Genomic DNA, 22,616 nt, shown 5'->3' with positions numbered 1-22,616 from the left:
TTGTTTGCGGAAAAAATATTTTATGCAACGATATGCAAATCCTCGTCGCTCAATTCGATTCCAATCAATCATAAATAATATTTTTGAACTAAGTATGTACGGAAGATTGAATAAAAATTCAGCATGTGTAACTTGAGTAGGTATCTATATTAATTACCCACGGTATTTAGATACATAATTATATGTTCTTGTTTATTGAGAAGCAAATTTTCAATATCAGAAAAATGAAACGAAATCAGTAAGGAGCTGGCATTTCCTTTTCATCGATCCCGCCCGCGTCCGTTGAAGGTCACCTTGGAAAGCGCGAAAGCTCAAATAGGACGAGAGTGTACCGTAAACGGTTTTGGAGACCATGCCGGTACGCACGTCGGCGGCGAGTCTTCTCATCAGATTACTCATACTGGAAACGATTACACCATGAATGAGAAGTGTTGCGCGCGTTACATTAGGTGTAGGTATTTGATCTGATCGGTGCTTAGCGCGGTGGTTATAACTTCGTTGCAGTGACAATATTTTTTAATTTTTTAGTTATAAAGACATATTTTCTTGAGGTTTTAGTGTGAGTTTAATGATGGACGTACCGGCGAAGGGAAATATTTTCGGACGTAAGTAAAAAGTTTATATTAATTTATATTCAAATGTTTCCTCGTAGTCTAATTTCAACAATGTTGCCTCTGTTTGTCCTTTAGTGTTGAACTATTCTCAACTCTTAAGTTTTATGAAAACTGTCCAGTTTTTTTTAGTAATATAAGTAAGTTTGGAAAGTTATTTAAAAGTTGTGTTAAAATAAATCTCAAAACGATTCATCGAGCAACGATCATTTGCTGAAAAACTTTCAGACTGAAAACAAGTACAAGTGTAGTTATGTTCCCGTAGGATAAACAATTATACCTAATCCGAATGTCCTATTAGTACATTCTGGGCAAATGTCAACTTAAGAGAGCCCTTAAATGACTCGTAGCTTATATTGATGAATTTGGATGAAGTGAAAAATTTATCAAGCAATGATGGCAAGTAGCAAATGGCAACAGTCTCTGATATGATATACCTACATAGATACATATAATCACGTCCATATCCCTTGCGGGGTAGACAGAGCCAAGAGTTTGGTTCAATCATAGAATGGAGATTCAAATAGTGACAGGTTGCTAGCCCATCATTTAAAAGAAGAATGCCAAATTTATAAGCAAATCCCTTAGTCTCTGACTAGCCCTCGGGAAAGAGGTGATAAGATCTGTTATGTATGTAGGTATGTCTATTACACACCTAATCTGCAGAGGAACGTGTGGGCGTTCTGTACAATATAGGAACCTAATTTTGAAGGAAAAGGACGCACTTCGCTCATTATCCCATTAAATAGGTACCTACCTACCTAGTCAACATTTTTAACATATTGACACTATAGTTCTTGGAAGATTAGAAGTAACCAATTTAGTAAAGTAAGACACAAAGTAAGCAAGCATGGAATGTTACTGGTGCTTAATGTAATTACTTAAGGGGAAGTTATTCTTGGTTATTATTGACATGATACCCTGCAGAAATAAGAAAGCGTACGTGTGTGGACTATTTTAGGGATTTCTTGAGCCTACTTATTTCCGTACATTTTACAATTGCATTATTGAATTTTAATTCAAGATTTTATTACATGCTGTGCTTGCATAAAAGCCTTACAAATAGGGCAGAAGTCAACAGCTGAGCCTAATGATACAGTGTCATTTCATTGTATACCATATCATACTTCCTTTAAGTTGAACTTTCACCAAGGTACATACTAGTATTTAGATACAATAAAAAACTAGTAGAAGCTTCCCGTGTACAGTTTTTCCCCAAGGTTAAATATTTATCAACCCATTAATCAATTAAAATTCAATCAAGTAAAAGGTTCTATTGCAAATTCAGTAGATTAACATGTCAAATGCAAATAAAGCATTGTTCCATTGGGAGCACATAATGAAACTAAACACAAACTAACCTACTTTCTTATGTCATCAATTGAAAAATCTACGCCAATGGTACAAAAAACCGGTATCCAAAGTAGAGGTAGCATAGATAGCACCACAAGAAGTTTTCAATCCATTTCTATACTAATAACATTACTATATGATAATAAGTATTATAAAGTACTTGTAAAGTTGTTACCTCTTCACTGTGAAACTAGTGAACCGATTTTTATAATTTTTCATAGTCTGTGGAGCACAGAGAAGGACATAGGGTAGGTACTTTTGGTACAGTCGCAGTCGCGTACAAAAACATCACATGCCGTCTTGACGTATTTTGCCAGACACTTAAAAATTCTTAACCAGTGTTCATCAAACCATAAAGCCTCATCAAAATGTGTCCATTCTTGTGGTGGCTAGCTACGATGCAATAGACAAATTGACGTAAGTTTGAAAACTTTATGAACTTTGGTGGGCGGTAGACGCGGAGGTAAAAAAAGGATTTTGTTTTAGCTTTGTCTCGTTTTTCCGGTTTTATGATAAACATCAAACACTCCTCTACAATTCGTAAGAAAAAAGAATAAACTACTTGGTTAATGAGTATTTTACGACCACCAAATGTAACGTTCAATGACCTGACACTATGGAAGCCGGAATATTTAACACAAGACCACGGGATGTGATTTTAAAAACAGCTGCATAAATAAGTTCTGTTTTGTGCGTGAACTGAATATTTATGCTATAATTACATCTTTTTATTACAAAATTCATTACGATTGTAGCTGTGTAATGTGAAATAATGGTTTAAAGATAACAATCTTAGATCATAGAGTCATATAGGTACTTACCTAGTACATGAAATTATCACTGTTTTTTTACGTAAGGTACATAATATGGTACCTACTTTTCTCTACACAAAAACCACATAAATAATTGATCAAAATTCGGGTTTATCTACACACTAGATCCTTAGATAAATTATCTAGCCTATGATAGGACATTAGCACTTTTTATTACGAAGACTGATTTAAAAAGGAGGGCAAAATAGAAATGCTTTTTATTTTTAGATTTCTATTCTTACATTACGAGAGCCGTTGACATAAGTAATAAAATAAAATGTCTTATTACAGGATGCCTCCCCGCTCGCTACATTCTAGCGGTCCTCGGCTCCATTGGGATGGCCATCATTTACGGGTTAAAGGTCAACCTGTCAGTCACCATGGTCAGCATGCTGAACAACACGGCCATCAAGAGCCTGACAGGAGAGAAGGCGGTCTCGAGCACAGATAATAGCACAGCAACATGTGGTGGGGACGTGGCTGCTGAGGTAACAATTACAGATTTTATTCATAGCATAATTAAAATGGGATTGTGTTTCCGGTATTTTTTGGTAGGGTTTATGTTTCCGAATTGTATTGTTCTAACCTTCTAACTGTCCCTGGTAGAATTCCATTTCAACTTTCTGTCACTGGTTCACGATCTTGATGGATCTTATAATAATTAAGTCACAAGTCATTGCCGACAAACTGTTGTGCAGTTTGGCAATAAAAAAAAAACAAAAAATTTTAATAAGTAAGTAATTTTGGAACCTATATATGAATAGGTACCTAAATTAAATTAAGATTCTGGCCGGCACGGGTAATTATTGCCTGAATGCCTAACCGAATACGCATTCGAGTGTAAAATATGTATAAGTACATAAAGTTGCTTTTTTAAACACCAGCCAAACTTTGAACTACAGCCGTCATATAAAATCTTCCGATAAATTTTTTTATCGTAACAACTTCTATACAGGGTTGCTGATGACTCAATTTGTCCATACCTAGGTACAAGAACTTATAAAAAAATATTTTTCAGAATCAGAATCTACCTACCTATTCAAAAGTTGATTAGTCAGAGTCATCAGAGAATTGTTGGTTCCAAACTCGACACAGTCGTTTTTATAAAAAAAATACCTAACGTAATCCAGAATCAAGACAAACTTGTAAATTTCAGAGAAATAACCAGGTCGATCGTAAAATACCCGGTATACAACGTAAACACTGTTTTCAGTCCATTAGGCTGTTGAACTCAATGTTAATTTATTTTTGGAATCCTTAAAAAATATTTAACACGAGTGAAGCAGATAATAAATTATATGGAAATAAAAAGCTTTGACTCAATTAAAATCAAAAGAAGATGTTTAAGTATATGTATATAATACTTGCGAATTTAAAAAAGAAAATCCTCAACGGTTCATAATTAATGACCTTGTTAAAGAGTACAAAATACTCAGATATATAGTATACACCAGTATACAGTATATACCAGTGCCTATGCAAGACTGAGTAGTAGTAGTCTTTTTATTTAGGTACCTACTTTTTTAAAAGTTCTGACGTATGTAGTTTATGAAATTAACTGCACAGACAAACATACACGCATTAGACAGTGACATGCACACACTGCATAAAAATAATCGGCCTCATTTTGGATTTAGTTCAAAACAAATCTAAAGATTAGCGTATGTGGGTTACCCCCTTGCGTCATGTTAAATTTTCGACTGGATTCGAAACCAATATCAAATCCTATATATCAGACCCATATACTTGGAGCCCAACGAGACTGTGACCCAAAATAAAATGCCGTTATGCAAATTATCAATGGCAGTCAATGAAACGCATTCAATTGTTTAACAGAAATCAATATTTCATGAGCTGTTCAATTTTATGTGTTGCTGATTTCCAGCAATCGTAATCAGGCAATTGACAGCAACGAATGTTGAAGGTCAGGTCAGGGATGATAGATGAATATACCTACTTACCTATTTTATCTTTCCTATGTTTTGATCGGACGGAACGGACAGAATCAGGCCTCCGTTTTAGACCTGACATTTTAATAGTTTGGTATACCATATGTCGTTTTATTATATCTGATTGGGGTATATATTTCAGGACGCGGAGGATGGACCTTTCATCTGGATGCCTGAAGTACAAGGCATGATCCTCAGTTGCTACTTCTGGGGATATTTGGTGTCACAACTTCCTGGTAAGTAGGATATGTTCGTAATGTCCCAAATTTCTTCCTATTTCAAATATATTCCTAAAAATGAAATGACTACTTGTATCTAGCTAGAGTTTTTACATAACACAAATTAATAATCCATATTTCTAGGCTTTACTTTATATCACACAACAACTACTGGGCCGATTTTGATTATTTGGAACACAGACGGACAAAATTTTAGGCAACACAGGTAACTTTTATCTGGAAATTCCCACGAGTGCGAAGCACCCCGGAATATGTCGTATATACCTAGTATTTACCTAGGTGATGGCTAGTTATCGGCTACTATAATGCAACTGTTGTTAGGGATCTATTTTAGGAGGTCTATGTTTAGCCGTTATTCAGTCAATGTCGACTAGATATTTAATCGGCCACTGACTTTTCTAAAGCCCGCAACTTTTGACCGAGTTGTTGCTGATAAAATTCTTATAATAATCCGAACGCGAATTAACGTAGGTACTCAGACTGTTAGTTACCCAATTCTTAAGGATACCTACTACTATACACCATGCCGGCCTCGTATCATATGCCTACGGACGGTAACGTACCGTGCCGTAACCGCCGGCACTGTGTGTAGGAACCTTTATGTCTACACCACAAACAGAATGAAGATTTGTTTATTCAAAAGTTTCTCCCACGTGAGATTGGTAAACGGTGACTTTCTCAATAAGAAATATACGAACAACTGAGGTTTAGCCAAACATGGACAAAGCTATACAGACCCTCGCTTTGGACGAAAATTATTTTCGTTAGTTTTTTCGCAAAAGTGATATTTATTTAAAAAAATTACGAATTATTGGCGTGTTCTGGCCCTAATTCTGGTTAAATTCTAACTTGTCTTTGGATAGGGAGGCGTCAGCGGGAAAACGTTGAATGCTGTTTGCTTCTAATAGAGCGAAGTGGAAATCATTGAAGGAGGCCGATATTCGAAATTGGTCGTCCTGCGGTTGATATGTTGATAACGATGAATGTTTTCTTACTTGTCAAACAGGTGCCCGTATCGCAGAGCTCTTCTCAGCAAAATGGGTGATGTTCTTCAGTGTTGCCATCAACGTTGTAGGGACATTACTCACTCCTGTAATGGCGGAGACTCACTACGCGGGCGTCATCGTCATGAGAGTCGCTGAAGGCGTCGGTGGGGTAGGTATTGTAGGACACAACAGGGCACTCTTGAAGACTTCCCCCTTGTTGGCTTGACCAATTAGAACCGGCCTAGTATTAACCCATATTGGATCATGGTTGCCAGTTGCCTGAATGTGCAACCCCCGTATATTTAGGGTAGGTTTTCTCACGATGTTTTCCCTCACCGTAAGAGCATCATACATACATACAGACATATAGTCACGTCTATATCCCTTGCGGGATAGACAGATCCACCAGTCTTAAAAGAATGAATGGCCACGTTCAGCTATTTGGCTTAATGATAGAATTGAGATTTTAAAAGTGACACATTGCTAGCCCATCGCCTAATAAAGAATCCCAAGTTTGTGAGCCTATCCTTAAGTCGCCTTTTACTACATCCATGGGACAAAGATGGAGTGGTCCTATTCTTTTTTGTATTGAAGCCGGGAACCACAGGGCTGGACCACCGTAAGAGCATCAGTTAGCGGTTCTCTATTCTTTTTTCCTTTCGTTTTATTCAGGGAGTAACATTTCCGGCTATGCACGTGCTTTTGTCGAAATGGGCGCCGCCAGCTGAACGCAGCGTGATATCAGCATTGGTTTACGCGGGAACCTCTCTTGGCACCGTCATCTCTATACTGATGGCTGGGATTCTGGCTGCTAAAGTCGGTAAGTGGATTGAAACCTTCATGATTCTGTTGAATATTCTCCCAAGCCCTGCTGATAAACTTTTATTAAATCAATTTACAGTAAGTTCCAGACGTGTTTTAAGGGATACTGCCTAAACGATACTGATTAACTTTTATAGAATTACATAGTTAGATATAATGTGAGACCTTTGATGAATCGAATAGTTAACAAATGTTGTCAAATATCATGAGACAAAAAAAAAGAGAAAAATTTCATCATGGAAACATTGGGTAAAGCTTTGTAGAAGCTTCTTTCAAATACTGGGTCACATGAAAAAGCATTAGAACCAACGATAGGGGTACCTCTTACCTACTTTTAAGTGCACTGTACCATACTATTGAAAATCCTTATACATTTTCAGCACACTGTACCATAATACATACATACATATGATCACGTCTATATCCCTAGCGGGGTAGACAGAGCCAACAGTCTTGAAAAGACTGATAGGCTACGCTCAGCTGTTTGGCTTAGTGATAGAATTGAGATTCAAATAGTGACAGGATGCTAGCCCATCGCCTAAAAGAGCGCCTATAATTTATAAGCCTATCCCTTAATCGTCTTTTACGACATCCGTGGGAAAGAGATGGAGTGGTCCTATTCTTTTTTGTAAAGGTGCCGGGAACCACACGGCATCATAATATGGGAAATTTTCCCTCAACAGGCTGGGAGAGCGTGTTCTACGTGATGGGAGGTCTGTCCATCATATGGATGGTGCTGTGGACGATCCTGGTCAAGGACTCCCCGCAACAGCAGCCCCTGATCAGTGTCGAGGAGAGGGAGATGATCGTCACCTCGCTGGGAGGCAGCACTGCTGATCATTCTGAGCATAAGGTTCGTCTTATAAGAGTAAATAACATACATATAATCACGTCTATATCCCTTGCAGGCTAGATAGAGGTTACAGTCTTTGAATGTAAGGCCACGTTCAGCTGTTTGGCTCATAAGAACAATAAGTATCAGGTAAAAAAATGAACTACCAAAACTGCCATGCTGGGTCATGTTTAATTATCCAAGCTGTATGTAAAAAATAATTTAGTTAATGGTAAAAGTAAAACAACGAAAATAAAGGAGGTGCCATGACAGAATACTGGCTTATAATCAATGTTATTGTGACGCCTTAATATCGAGAGGTGAAGTGAATTTATGTGAAGGAGAAGGACCATATAGATCGGAATAATAGTAAAGGATCTATCGCATTATTATTCCGATTATATATTATTATTATAGCATGGCAAGTGGAAAGAGGTAGTCTCTGCCTACCCCTCCTCCGGGAAAGAGGCGTGATTTTATGTACATATGTATCTATCGCATTTTAACCTTATTTTTCCCCAGGGTTTTCTTACATGTAAAAAATTGTGTTGAAAACGTAATAAGTCCAAGTGTAAAGAGGAGTAGTACCTAGAGGCTGTAATACGGTCGAATTGAGAACCTCCTTTTTTGGAGTCGGTTAAAAATAATCTTCGTCCCATTCGTCCAAAAAATCAAATAAGTATGAACTGACCTACGAACCAGCAAAACAGCCACATTATAAACATAACATTGTTTTATTGCTCTCAATTTAGCTTCGTCTAGCAAGGTTGTCTAATGCAAAGTTCAAATATACTCGTACCTACATATTTTTTTAATGTCGTGTGGTTCCCTGCACCAATACAAAAAAGAATAGGACCACTCTATCTCTTTCCCATGGATGACGTAAAAGGCGGCTAAGGGATAGGCTTACAAACTTGGGATTCTTTTTCAGGCGATGGGCTAGCAACCTGTCACTATTTCAATCTCAATTCTATCATTAAGCCAAATAGCTAAACGTGGCCATTCAATCTTTTGAAGACTGTTGGTTCTGTCTACCCCGCAAGGGATATAGACGTGGCCATATGTATGTATGTATGCTACATATTTTAGCTTCGTTACATACTCCGGATGGTATATTACGGATATCTAGTAAATTGCCTTAAAAAAATTTACAGTTCTTTATCTTAATTCTTCTCGTGCCAATTTTACTTTTAAGAATATTTGGTACCTACTAACTTCGATAAAGTATATAAAAACTATATAAACCTATTTTTACACTTGATCGAAGGGTGTCAATAACATTCAAGAACTTTCCAGAAACTGCCAATCCCGTGGAAGGCCGTGCTGACTTCCCCGCCGTTCCTGGCCATCCTGGTGTCGCACGTGTGCTCCAACTGGGGCTGGTACATGCTGCTCATCGAGCTGCCCTTCTACATGAAGCAAGTTCTCAAGTTCAACGTGGCTGAGGTTTGTTTAAATACTACACGGTACATACATATAATTGCGCCTTTATACTAACTAAGACAACTTTAAGTTTGTTTTAGTTAGTCCATGTCCATTAACTTTAACTTTTAAGTAATTTATTTGACGTCAACCAATGTTGTTGAACTATACGTTTTGACAATTATTAAGCGATATGAAGTATCCTATAATAATGAATAAAAATTTTTGATTTTTTTTTGAATATTGAATTAGCCTCGAAGTAGGTATATTAAAAACTTTCGTACATACATATAATTGCGCCTTTATACCTTACAGGCAGAGTCTCGAAAAGAATGTCCTCATAGACTAACTAAGACAAATTTAAGTTTGAGTTAGACTCGAAGTAGGTAAATTCGAAACTTGTGTTACGAGATACGAACTCAACAATAGGTAGGTACATACTATATCATCAATCAATACATATGATAAAATAGTAAATAAAAATTGTCTGTACATTGAGTAGATTTTCAAAAAAATGATTTATAACAATGAAGAAATAGTAACCGAGCATCAATTTAAAAAAAATGTCTGTTTGAATGTTTGTTTGTACACGCCGCCAAAAAATGTCTGTTTGAATGTTTATTTGTACGTTATCTCCGGAACTGAATGGATTTGAATGAAACTTTTTGTTGTATAGCTCTTATGCCTGGCCAACATATAGGGTATAATTTATTTTGGAATCTGGAACAGCTGATATCGAACCATAACAACTCAGCTAAACACATAGGAAATATCGAAATGACGTCTTAACAAAACTTGTTCAGCCTGATGAGCATTTTCTTTTGTATGTATCTACACATCTGCTACCGCTTCCAAAACGCATGTGTACCTAGAAGAAACTGCGGAACAAACTACACTGCAGCATTTTTACCGGACGTAAATTTACAAATATAGATCTCTTAAATCTAAATTGTGAAATATGTATGCAATATAAAGTTTAAAAATAACATGTTAAAATTTTTTCTAAGAATGCACATTGTCTACATTAAAAATATAAGTAAATAATAGGTATCTTTACTCATACTATCTAAGTACCTACATTTTATAATGAGCTTTGTCTTACAGAATGCATCAGCAACGGCGCTCCCGTTCCTCTCGTTGTGGCTGTTCAGCATGGCTCTCAGTAAGACCTTCGACTGGATGCGAGGCAAGGGCTACATCACCACCACCACGGCTAGGAAAATCGGCACTTTATTTGGTGAGTTATTATATTTTACATTGTAATTTTTGGACCCATTTTTTTTTCCTTTCAGCCTTCACCCTAGAAACCACCTGGTTTTTAATACCGGGATCAGAATTTAACTTGATAAATACAACAATTACCTATACTTACTTGATAAGTATTGGGACGGGGATTGCTCAATTTTCATGAACAGTCGCCGTGACAAGGTTGCTTGAATGTGCAGTATTTTTAAATTTATTTTGTATATCTACCTACCTGAACGCGGCCTATCAGTCTTGTCAGTCTGTTGGCACTGTCTACGAACGGACTACTAAACGGACTTTGATGTAGGTATTATTGAGTGATGAAAATTACTACCGCTTGCCACCTGATCGGTTTATTATACTGAGTATCCCGTAAATTATTAACCAATTTTATACATACTACATGAAATCACACCTTTTTCCCGGAGAGGTAAACAGTTTCCACTTGCCACGATGTCTGCATACTTCTTTCGCTTCATCCACATTCATAACTGTCTTCATGTAAGCTCGGCGGTTTCGGGCATTCTTGACCTGACCTTTTGCTATCATTTAGCCTTTGCTGCATTAATTTGATCAAGATACGTTCCAATTTTATATTTGTTAAATGTTATATTACAAATCGCATATTAACTTTAAAATACTGTTTTATTGAATATTGTCATGATAAGTACGATGTTGCTCAGCATCAACACACAGTAACACACTTTGCTCAAGTGCAGTTCAACTCTCGTTCTGCCCTTCTTTATAATAAAATTAATAGTATAATATATATATATATACAACAAACCTTACTACGAGTGCAAAACAATGTTAATAATGTGGTTGAACAATCAAACATATGAAGAATTGGAGACATTTATCAGTTAAGACTTTAAATTGTATTAGTATGAGATATTGTAATACAAATTGTTATAAACCTACAACTTAGTCATGCATGTTCTAAATCACTTTAGGTAACATTTATGTGTCTTATCGATAAGAAGAGCGGAGTTTCAAGCGGACAAGCATTCTTTTGCTTAAAAGATGGCTCCAGCACCTAAATTTTAAATTAAAACTATGTTGTTGCCTAATAAAAGATTTTTATTATTAAGTGAATATAAATTTAAATTAAATTATGCAGTTTGAATATTGACCTATCTATACTAATATTATAAAGCTGAAGAGTTAATTTGTTTGAATGCGCTAATCTCAGGAACTACTGGTTCGAATTGAAAAATTATTTTTGCGTTGAATAGATCATTTATCGAGGAAGGCTATAGGCTATATAACATCACGGTGCAACTATTAGGAGCGAAGAAATAATGGAAAATGTGAAAAAAAACGGGGTAAAATTATTCATCCTTAAGAGCTTCAATAATGCCCAAATTTGATGATTTGATGAATTGAATGATTTCACGCGGACGAAGTCGCAGGCACAGCTAGTTTAAAATATTTGTGTGCTGGATGACATCCCCCTGCTGCAGCGTCGGCGGTGCCCGCGCTGGCGCTGCTGTCGCTGAGCTACATCGGCTGCGCGCGCGCCGCGGCGCTGGCGGCCACGGCGCTGGGCGTCACGGCCATCGGCGGCATGTTCTGCGGGTTCCTCGCCAACCACATCGATATCGCGCCCAACTTCGCAGGTAAACTTATAATATTGATCTTAACTTTTGTCGGCCTCTGTGGCGCAGCGGTAGTACGCTTGTCTGTGACACCGGAGGTCCCGGGTTCGAATCCCGGCCAGGGCATGATGAGAAAAGAACTTTTTCTGATTGCCCTGGGTCTTGGATGTTTATCTATATAAGTATTTATTATAAAATATAGTATCGTTGAGTTAGTATCTCGTAACACAAGTTTCGAACTTACTTCGAGGCTAACTCAATCAGTGTAATTTGTCCCATATATATTTATTTATTTATTTATTTATTAAAAATAACGATGCCAAGAATAATCAAAAATTCCCAATCCTTAACAAAGGGTGCAGTCTAAGGGTGAATAAATGAAATTTAGATTCCACGACAACATATCCTTATAAAAAAATTCTTAAAATTAGTTAACTCATCTATACATACATACAGTTGAAGGCAAATAAACCTATATATTGACCAATCAAAAGGGTCACACGGTTTGGTAAAAATGCAGGTTTAGGCCGTGCTGAAAGCATGATCTAAAACATACTAATTTATTTATATAAATCCTCATTTTGCAGGTACTCTGATGGCTTTAACAAACAGCGTGGCCACCATACCAGGCATCGTGGTACCTATTTTCGTCAACTACCTCACTCATGGAAATGTGAGTTACCTACTAATAAAAACACCTCTGATACAAAGAATCAGATTAAAAATAAACTTACCCATAAAATATGTACTTTTAAAATTTTGAGAACTTATAGCAAATTTATAGGTTTTCAAGGAATTATTCATATACTCGTACTTCTGGACGATCAGATATATTTTGATCAGAAGATTTGGCCTACTATTTCTGACCATAGTCTAGACTCAAAGCTGGAAATAAAAAGATCACTACGAGCTCTAAAACATAGCTGCACCTGTAAATACAAAGATGGCAGTTTTTAATTAGAATACGTAGATACAAGAACAGTGGAAATACTTATTTGAATACAAGAAACAATGCATGTGGGCTATTTCACATCACTTCACTTCCTTTCATATTCGTTAATTTTATTATAACAAACCGCAATTTCTTTCAATTTCAGCAAACTATATCAGCATGGCGCGTGATCTTCTTCGTGACAATCGGCCTTTACGTCATCGAGATATTAGCGTACACAATCTTCGGCTCGGGCGAAGAGCAGCCCTGGAATAAGGTCCCGGACGAGAAACAGGAACACGCTGAGAGCAAGCCACTTAATGAGGATGTTAAAGACGTTTAAAATAAAGGATCCTAGGTAATACAATGACGTGTAAAAGCTTTCCTTTATGGCAAGGGAAATATGAAAAATTATAATTTCATTTCATGCTGAACGTGGCCTATAAGTCTTTTCAAGATTGTTGGCTCTGTTTCCCCCGCAAGAGATATAGACGTGACTATATGTATGTATGTATAATTCAACATTACGTTGATATCTGTAGGCTTAATGAAAATTACACACGCATTAAGTGCTACGCATATTTTTAGGAACAAGGTCCCGTTTACTACTACCTTCTACAAAGGAATACGATTATAATAGAAAAAAACTTTCAAAGAGATTTCACACATAGTCAATTGTTTTGTAATGCATCTCGAATATGTACTTAGCTTAAGTACTTCATTAAATACTTTAAATTCTGAGAATAAAATTTATATCAAGTTATTTTAAGAATAATGTAAGGCAAGAGAATAATTTATCTGAATAATGTGCATTTTATAAGATTTTATATAGTTTTTTTTTACAATTATTTCAATATGCCACTCCGTGGTATCCATGTATTTTTTATAAAAAAGTGGGTACTTATAATGAAAAGGATGTGGAAAAAGGATTAATGTGTATTTATTGACGGATTCAATCAGAGAGGGTCGAGAATTAAAGGGACTTGAATCTAACCGTATCTAAATGAGGTGGGAGGGGGGGAGGGGTCTATATGTGATATCATATAAGGCAAATCAACAATATATGTATTTATAGAAAGCTAGTAAATTTAAGATTTGTTATTTTGGGATTGCCTTTTTATGCATTTTGTAAGTGGATGAAACGCCATTTGTGCCATTTCTATGACTGCATTTGAAGATTTTTATAATATTGTTGTCTATGTGTACTTAAAAATATGTATTTTCCAAGATTATTAAATATTATGATATCAGTATTTTATTGAAATTATTTCTTTAATCTTTGTTAAACGAATCTCGTAGCTAAATGATAAAAAAAAGAACTACTTTTTAGATAATCGCTTTGTAAGTCTATTTTAAATAGCTTTTGTATGTGTTTTACTATAGTTTATTGTATATAAAAGACAGATGTGTATGTGTATTTATTAATATATTAAAACTCTGTATGTCAGCAACAAATGTTTTATTTCTATGTACATATTTACAGCATCTTTAAATATAATTTAAATTTTACTACCATTGATCATTGGCTATAAAGGAACGTCAAAATAATTTGATATATATATTTCAAGTCGATCGTGGCAGTAGACGGACCCCGGGTTCCAATTTAAGACGGATGGTTATGACACTAGACCAAAACTATAGCTTCAAGTACAATAGATACATAGCATTTCTATTGCTTTACAGTACTACCACGTTTATAAGCAGCGCAGTATAGTGTAACTCAATAAAATAACGACCTTATTTCAAATACAATAAACTTAAAATCCGAAAACAAAATGACTCCTGCTATCTCGCTCGTAATAGCGGACAGTTCCGTTCGCGGGTTCAAATGGCGGTCTCTGATAGGCTCAACCTGTCAAATATTTTCGCGCCATATTTTTTTTTTTTACTTTTAATCGGTGTAACATATAAAAGTGGAAATACTGTATATCATTCCATTTTTTTTTAATGAAGAATGAAATATTTACTTAACCCGAACAAGTTTCGCTATGTAGGACGGCCCGAAGTTAGCCGCTGTGGACGGTACGACTAGTTGTCCGTATTGCGGGGCGGTTTTTCCGGAACTTAGCTCTAGTGTGCTACTCAGTCCTGAGAACGCGGGGGTTAGGTCTCTGAAATTAAAAAAAATATATTGAAGAAATAAAATTACTAATTGGCGTACATCATTGACGTGAAAAATACAAGTACGCTGGACTTGTATCGAATATTCTATAAATAATGATAGCTTGCTTTTGAGCCGCCAAGTTGCTTAGGCGAGTCTTTATTTATTTTGTGAATGAATGAAGCATTTTACTTTGAGGATGTGCCTATAAGAATTTGTATGTACTAAAAATCGCCAACCATAAGAAAGTCCAATAAATTACCATAACTTGTTCCACGGACGCTCCCGCAACTATCAGCGCCAAAACGGCAAAAATCAACAGAGGTAATGTCCATATTAATATTTTAAATGTGATTGTGTGTTCGTCTGTCCATCTTCTAAGTCAAAACCACTGAACCGATCTCCATGAAATTTTGCATACATTGTAGAGGATGGAGAAAGGTAAATAAATAAAAAAATATAGGTATACGGGACAAATTACACATATTAAGTTATCCTCGAAGTAAGTTCGAGACTAACTCAACGAGATACTAACTCAACGATACTATAAGTATTTTCTAATAAATAAAGGTAAAAACGAAAGTTAGTAATATAATAAGTACTCACTTGACCACAGCTACAATGGAGTCCTGTTCGAAGACCATCTTGAGGGCCATGTGCACGGGCCCGTCATTCTGAACAGGGCTTAGTGAACATGTCGAGTATACTACTGCACCGCCGACGCGAACTAATTTTAACGCGTTCCTGTGAAATTAAGCATTGGTTATTGATCTCCGAAATGAACGTGAAAAGTTTCATTTGTGCGCCAAGATATTGTAAATTCCATAAGATAAGCGTGAGAAGTTTGAGCAAATTTGTGCATAAAGGCTTATTTTCAAATCCTACCTTGGCTTGCTTACTACCATTAGCCTTTGATTGAGTGAGCCAGGTTTTTACGAAAGCGACTCCCGCCTGACCTCCACAACCTTTGCAGGGAAACTTAAACCTTTATTGGATCATAGTTACACATCCAGTTGCTTGAATATGCATGTTTCCTCACGATGATTTCCTTCAAAGCTGAACGTGGATTCGTTTTGGTGGTGGTCACGTCTTTTAAAAACTGTTGGTTCTGTCTGCCCCGCAAAGGATTTAGACGTGGCTATATACTCGTATATATATGTTTTTCCTCACCGTAAAGGTATAGGTAAGTATACAAACTAATGTAGGCATAACTTGGAAAATAGTCATTGGTACGGTTGGCTCAGGAGATTGTGCCCCCTCGCCTTGATTGGTATATGGGATATCATACCTATTAACAATTGAAATCTAAGATGACCATGTGGTTCCCGGCACCATTACAAAAAAAGAATAGGACCACTCCATCTCTTTCCCATGGATGTCGTAAAAGGCGAATAAGGGATAGGCTTACAAACTTGGGATTCTTTATTTAGGCGATGGGCTAGCAACCTGTCACTATTTGAATCTCAATTCGATCATTAAGCCAAATAGCTGAACATGACCGATCGAGTCTTTTCAAGACTGTTGGCTCCGTTTACCCCACAAGGGATATAGACATAACCATATGTATGTATGAAATCTAAGATCAAAGGTATCAAACGTAATAAACTCACGCCAACAACTGCGCCTGTAGCTCGGGTAACCGCAGTCTCTCCTTGATCCTGTCCGGTCGAAAGATGTTGTTCTCGTCTTCGGTCACTGAATGACGGTCAGTTGTACAGGGTACGTCTACCAATACCTGTTAGCAAATGAAATTTATTTATTTATTTAGGTCACCAAACGATTACACTCATAAAACTTAATCTAAGTAGATTGACAACATAGTGTTATTGTTAATAGTGTAATCAACAACGCTGTCCACAGATTATTACATAGAATTAGGTAAATGTGTTGCTGAATATGAGCTCATATTATAAAATTTTGACAAAAACTGTTATGTACGAGTTAAAATTACAAAATAACAAAATGAAAAGGAAGAATTAACTGTTTAAATGTAAACAAAATAACAAACAAAAAAAATTTAAGTTAATGATTCGTTATATAAAAATTATAGGTAATTCGTCTTCGGGACAATCTTGGTCGAGTCGGGAATTAGGGAGACCTTTAGTTATATTACATTCTTTAATACACATTTTTAATAGACTTCTCTTAGTATATAATAACGTTGAGTTGCTTCGAGGCAACTTGATCAGCGTAATTTTCCTTGTATATATGTACATAAAATCACGCCTTTTTTTTCTTACCTTTTTCTTTCCACTTGCCACGATCTCTGCATACTTCTTTCGTTTCATCCACATTCATAACTCTCTTCATGCAAGCTCGGCCTTATTTATATATATACTAGCGACCCGCCCCGGCTTCGCACGGGTGCAAAATTCGGAAAAAATTATACATAAAAACCTTCCTCTTGAATCACTCTACCTGTTACAAAAAACCGCATCAAAATCCGTTGCGTAATTTTAAAGATTTAAGCATACAGTCAAACAGACTAAAATAGCGACTTTGTTTTATACTATGTAGTGATATATACATATATTTAAGTTAATAAAAAGTTATATTCCAAGTGTTTACCTTGTCAAACCCTTGGTCGTCCATGAACATTCTGCCGTCTACTCTGGTGAAGGCAACTCGTTCATTCCATTTGTTGTTGGTAGCAAAGTCCGAGAGGTAGTCACGGAAGATGTTTTTCTGCCTGGCAATGTAGTAAAATTTTTTTGATTATTATTTAAAGCATTTGAAAGCAGATACTCTAGAAATGAATAATATAGGTCTAATTCATGATAAATTTGATACTATCCATACATATAATAAAACTGTAACTGAACTTTGTCTGTACATTGAAGATATTTTCCATTTTCCATACATATAATAAAACTGTAACTGAACTTTGTCTGTACATTGAAGATATTTAAGAAAAAAAATTATAAGGGGTCTTTTTAGGGTCAATAGAAGCCAAAACATTTTTTTTTAGAATTTTTGTCTGTCTGTCTGTCTGTCTGTCTGTATGTTTGTACGCGCATCACGCAATATCTACCGAACGGATTTGAACAAAATTCGGCACAGATATAGCTATTAACCTGGATTAGAATATAGGCTACTTTTTATCCTGAAATTCTATCCCAAGGGGATGAAATAGGGGGTGCAAGTTTGTATGGAACTTCGTCATTTTTGAATCGATATAAAAAGCTATAAATAATTAATTATCATATTTATAATGATGATGATGATTAAAAAAATAGCATTTTATTGATTTATTTCATTTCATTATTATGCTTTGTTTTTTGATTAAGTTCCCGTGGTTTAGATATTTATTTTTTGACTACCCGATACGAGATGGCGCCTCGTGAGAATTTAAGAAATAACACGATTGTAGCCGTTGGCAAAATTTTCAATTTATTAGAAATTCTTTTTTTCATTGATTTAGTTTCGCCAGTACTTACCGTTTCACCACATCTTTGAGAAGATTTTTTTTTTATGTAGGTAGTTTGACGCGCCCCGCATCGGCGACAGTGCATCGCTCAAGATTAGCAGGAGTAACACACAATGTAGTAAAGCCAGTACTTACCGTTTCACCATTGATTTAGTTCTCGTGGTTTAGATATTTATTTTTTGACCACCCGATACGAGATGGTTGGATGGACGCCACATGAGAATTAAAAGTATTATTATAGTTTACAAAAAAAAGGGCAATTCGAGCTATCTACGGCTTAAAACAAATAGATTCACTTAGAGATTTAATATTTTAACATTGCCCTCACAATACATTTTCGCTTCATAACAATATTATAGAAGCTAAAATTCTTACTGGTTGTGCAGCTGGTGAAATTGTTTTTATACCACGCTTTCCCCTCATTCCCAACAACTTTCCATTTCAATTTAAGCGTGTTCAGTTTCCAGTGGCTATATGTTTCGCGATGACAATTAACAAATTGCAAGGTCAAACGCTTGGAGCAGCCGGAGTCGACCTCAGCACGAATTGCTTCTCACATGGACAGCTCTACGTCGCTTTCCGCGGGTCACCAGCTGTGACAGTTTATTTGTGATGTCTCCAATGGGCAAGACAGCAAATGTTGTATACAAAGAGATACTTTAAACTTTCCATTATTATAATTTCCTTTTTTTGTCTTTAGAATTTATTTGTTTTTTAACAGCTGCGCCCCCGGGACTTTCCTTTTGTAAGAAAAATAAACTATGTTCTATTCCAGGCATTATTCTTCCCGTGTACGCCAGTTTCATCAAAATCCATCCAGTAGAATTTTCGTGATTGAATAGCATCCTCAAACACGCACTCACGTAGGTAGATCAATTTTTTTGCATAATCTATACTAATATTATAAAGCTGAAGAATTTGTTTGTTTGTTTGAACGCGCTAATCTCAGGAATTACTGGTTCGAATTTAAAAATTCTTTTTGTGTCTAATAGACCATTTATCGAGGAAGGCTTTAGGCTATTTATTATCACGCTGCAACTATTAGGAACGAAGAAATAATGAAAAATGTGAAAAAAAACGGGGAAAATTATTCCTCCTTGAGGGCTTCAATGATGCACAAAATAACTATTCCACGCGGACGAAGTCGCGGGCACAGCTAGTATTTTATAATAAAAATACTTATTTAGATAAACATCCAAGACCCAGGCCAATCAGAAAAACTATACCCAAATATCGTTAATTTGGCATGTTTGTTCTTTAGATCGTGTAGGGAACACAAAGAATTTTCCAAAATTCCCACAGGAGCGAGAAAACGAGACATTGTATGTAGAAATCAGCTGGCAAATGCACGTCAAGAGCAATGGCTCTTACTGTACTGAGAAGGACATAAGGTAACTTACGTTCTTGCAAAACACTGTTCGCGGAGGATTTGCGATAAACAACAAAGTGCGTGAGCGAAGCCGTTGGCAACAGCTAGTATTATCTTAACTTACCTATTAGTACGAGATATGGAGACATCATTGCACACTATGACATCTGGTAACAGAGTCTGTAACGCCACCAGGGCTTTGCCCCCCGGCGCGGAGCACATATCCAGCACCCTGTCTCCGGGCTGCAGGTTCAGTGCGAGCACAGATAGCACACTGCCGCAGTCCATCGGGTAGTAGTTAAAAACTCCTGTAACAAGGAAAACCCATCAATAATTGGTAAACGGTTAACTTTTCCTAACCTATTTCCTATAACTTATAATCATTATCCAATGATTTATGAGAAAAGAATTTTTAATAAAACAAAAAAGTTTTTATATTTCATTTTATCATTATCGTATCTTCATCTTCATTTTATCATTGTCCACTATACTTTAAACTATTTTTATAGGACATGTTAATAAAGTATGTTTAATAGCAAAATTTAATTACACATACCTAATCTTTCGGAACACCATCCTACCTGTCTACTTTTAAACTTGTGCATATTCTTGTTTTTTTTTTAAATCTGCTCAGAGAATGAGGTCATGACGTCATTCCGCTTGCTGATAGATAATAATTACCTGTATTACATCTTTTAGGCTCGGGAAACATTCCCCATTCGCTGTGCATCTCGTATGTGTAAACTTTGAGGTGCTCCGGAAATGTCAAGTCTGTTTCTGGTTCGATCACAAGTGGGAAATCTTTGTCCTCTGAAAAGATTATGTTAAATATTTTATTCATTTGTTTCGTTACATTTTGATTGTATGCAAGCAGAGCCACTGTCAATAGCCAGTACTCAATTGAGAAAGAAGAATTAATAGCTAGTGAGAAATAATACCAATAACTTACTAGATAAGAATGAGTAGTGCAGTGACTCCGGCACCCAGTCGTCCATTCCCTTGAGCTTGGTGGCCGGTATGAACTGGTAGAGAGACTCTGAAGTCAGGCCTAATGATGGGTCGATGATTCTAGACATATCTATCTTGGCTTGATTCATTGATTCTTCCAATGTGGTGTTTGTGGGAGGTCTGTAAAAATGAGAATAATTTCAAAAAGAGCCCAAATTGTGTTAGAGGCAGATTTCCATAAAAACTTTAAATTATTATTAGTTAGGTACACTGGCTTATGATAGTTATTGACACAATTTAGTATTTTACAGTGAAACTAAACACACTCTGTATCTTTCTCGGTCAGCAGTAAAGACTCCCTTGAATTCAATGATATATCAGCCAGATCCAGTCTTGCAGGAGCACTCTCTTTCTGGGAGTACATGCTGGCTATTTCGTCACTTTGAAGTTGGCTCGTAAACTCTTCCAGTTTCTTATTAGAATTGTTCTCAGATTTATTTATTTCTGCTTTGGTGTTAGGACTGTATTCCTTTTGAAAATCATTCTGTATGGAAATCAGATTTTTTAAGCAGTGAGCACCTAAAAATTAAATGTTCTATTAAATAACATAAAAAATAATTATGTACAAAATATTTAAACAATCCCTTAAACATAAAAAAAAACTTTTGATTTAAAACAAATCGCAGTTTAAGGACAAATGGCAAATAGGTGTAGAACCTAAATACACTGGATTTCTTTTAGAAAGTAAGATTAAGAGTAATCTAAAATTGAAGAGACTCATTCTAAGTTATTTCTTAGCTAGACTACTGATAGTGCCAACATACTTGTAAGCAAAGTATGCAGAACAGGCCACAACCCATTGCTTTAAATACCTTAAAGAAAAGTTTGAACCATAACAAAACAAACAGATGTGTATATATTTTTGAAATTATACCTCTATTTGTGAGGAAATCTTTAGTTTCTTCAACATTTCCATAATTGTTAACAACAGCGACATATTTATTTCGCCGAAGCATTGCCTCCTTTATAGGGTCCCACTTAACTCCAAATACTGACCCATAGAAATCATCAAAATGCTCCATAGCTTTGTATTTTGGACTAGTCTTCCTTTTCAATTTAGCCTGAAAGTTTTGATGCCATAAGTTTCTAAGAAAATATGTTAAAGCTGCTAAAATAAGTATGTTTCCACTGAAAACCAGTGTCATAACATAGCTGTGAAGCTGTTTGAAATCTATTGGTAGGTATGAATATGATTTCAAATTTTACAAAATTATTGTTTTGCCGAACTAGAAAGTTCTATCTAATATTATTTAATAATAAAAAATAATGTATTTGTATTTTATGCTCCAATAAAATCATTACTTTTTTACCCTTCCTAGCTCGAAAATTTAAATAATGTTTTTAGTTTGTAAATTTAGAATAGTTATTTTTTATTATTAAATAATTAATATTAGTTTATATTATTTTTAATCATGCATATTTATTATTAGTACAATTGTAATAGTCAATTACTTTCTTTTCTCTTTACAATACATAATATAATTAGATTGAACAGTGAAATGATTACCCAGTGCGTTTTGGATTTTTGTCTAGTTTGGATAACTAAATAACTACACCAAGATATATTTCTATGCACATTTGAAATATGAAACATTTTAAATTTGGGTTTGGTCACGATTTGATACAAAAACAAATTAACAATGTACTTGAAGTTTTTACAATATTTTTATTTTTACTGAAGTAAGTTTTAATGTTTTGTTTTTTAGGTTAGATTTAAAAATATCAATGTCAAATTAAAAAACTGAAAACTGACATGGGTAAGTAAGGTCAGGCAAAGGATATAATGTATGAGAGAGCATTGGTCATTTCTCAATTTATTTCAATAAATAATTTTTAAGAATATACTTTGAAACATTTTTTGACTAATGATCTTATTACAAAAACTGGCCACAATTCCAAAAATATTTATTA

General features: G+C 35.6%; 2 protein-coding genes across 3 annotated transcripts; one reads left to right on the top strand and one right to left on the bottom strand.

Moving 5' to 3' along the window:
* Positions 1-48: 48 nt before the first annotated feature.
* LOC106143366 (putative inorganic phosphate cotransporter) lies at positions 49-14,198 on the top strand. 2 transcript variants are annotated; one of them, XM_013345428.2, is made up of 11 exons: positions 49-136; positions 3,068-3,264; positions 4,868-4,961; positions 5,971-6,119; positions 6,623-6,770; positions 7,456-7,625; positions 8,901-9,050; positions 10,131-10,263; positions 11,735-11,890; positions 12,457-12,542; positions 12,967-14,198. In XM_013345428.2, the coding sequence occupies exons 1-11, from the start codon at positions 124-126 to the stop codon at positions 13,141-13,143; spliced, it is 1,473 nt and encodes a 490-aa protein (XP_013200882.2). In that variant the 5' UTR covers positions 49-123; the 3' UTR covers positions 13,144-14,198. The 2 variants fall into 2 exon arrangements, with proteins under 2 accessions (XP_013200882.2, XP_013200881.2); XM_013345427.2 differs by lacking the exon at positions 49-136 and adding an exon at positions 317-605.
* A 425-nt stretch (positions 14,199-14,623) lies between these two features.
* Positions 14,624-22,421, bottom strand: LOC106143355 (5-methylcytosine rRNA methyltransferase NSUN4). The gene is made up of 10 exons (XM_060948922.1): positions 22,213-22,421; positions 21,580-21,766; positions 20,972-21,224; positions 20,647-20,825; positions 20,379-20,507; positions 19,822-20,005; positions 17,470-17,590; positions 16,512-16,636; positions 15,508-15,645; positions 14,624-14,911 (listed from the first exon to the last, which is right to left on the bottom strand). Exons 1-10 carry the CDS (start codon positions 22,297-22,299, stop codon positions 14,764-14,766), a joined length of 1,551 nt encoding a protein of 516 aa, XP_060804905.1. The 5' UTR covers positions 22,300-22,421; the 3' UTR covers positions 14,624-14,763.
* Positions 22,422-22,616: the final 195 nt, after the last annotated feature.

The sequence above is a fragment of the Amyelois transitella genome, chromosome 17, assembly GCF_032362555.1.
Source record: "Amyelois transitella isolate CPQ chromosome 17, ilAmyTran1.1, whole genome shotgun sequence".
NCBI lineage: Eukaryota > Metazoa > Arthropoda > Insecta > Lepidoptera > Pyralidae > Amyelois > Amyelois transitella.
Note: the sequence above shows the minus strand (reverse complement) of the source record. Positions and strands in the feature narration are given on the sequence as shown.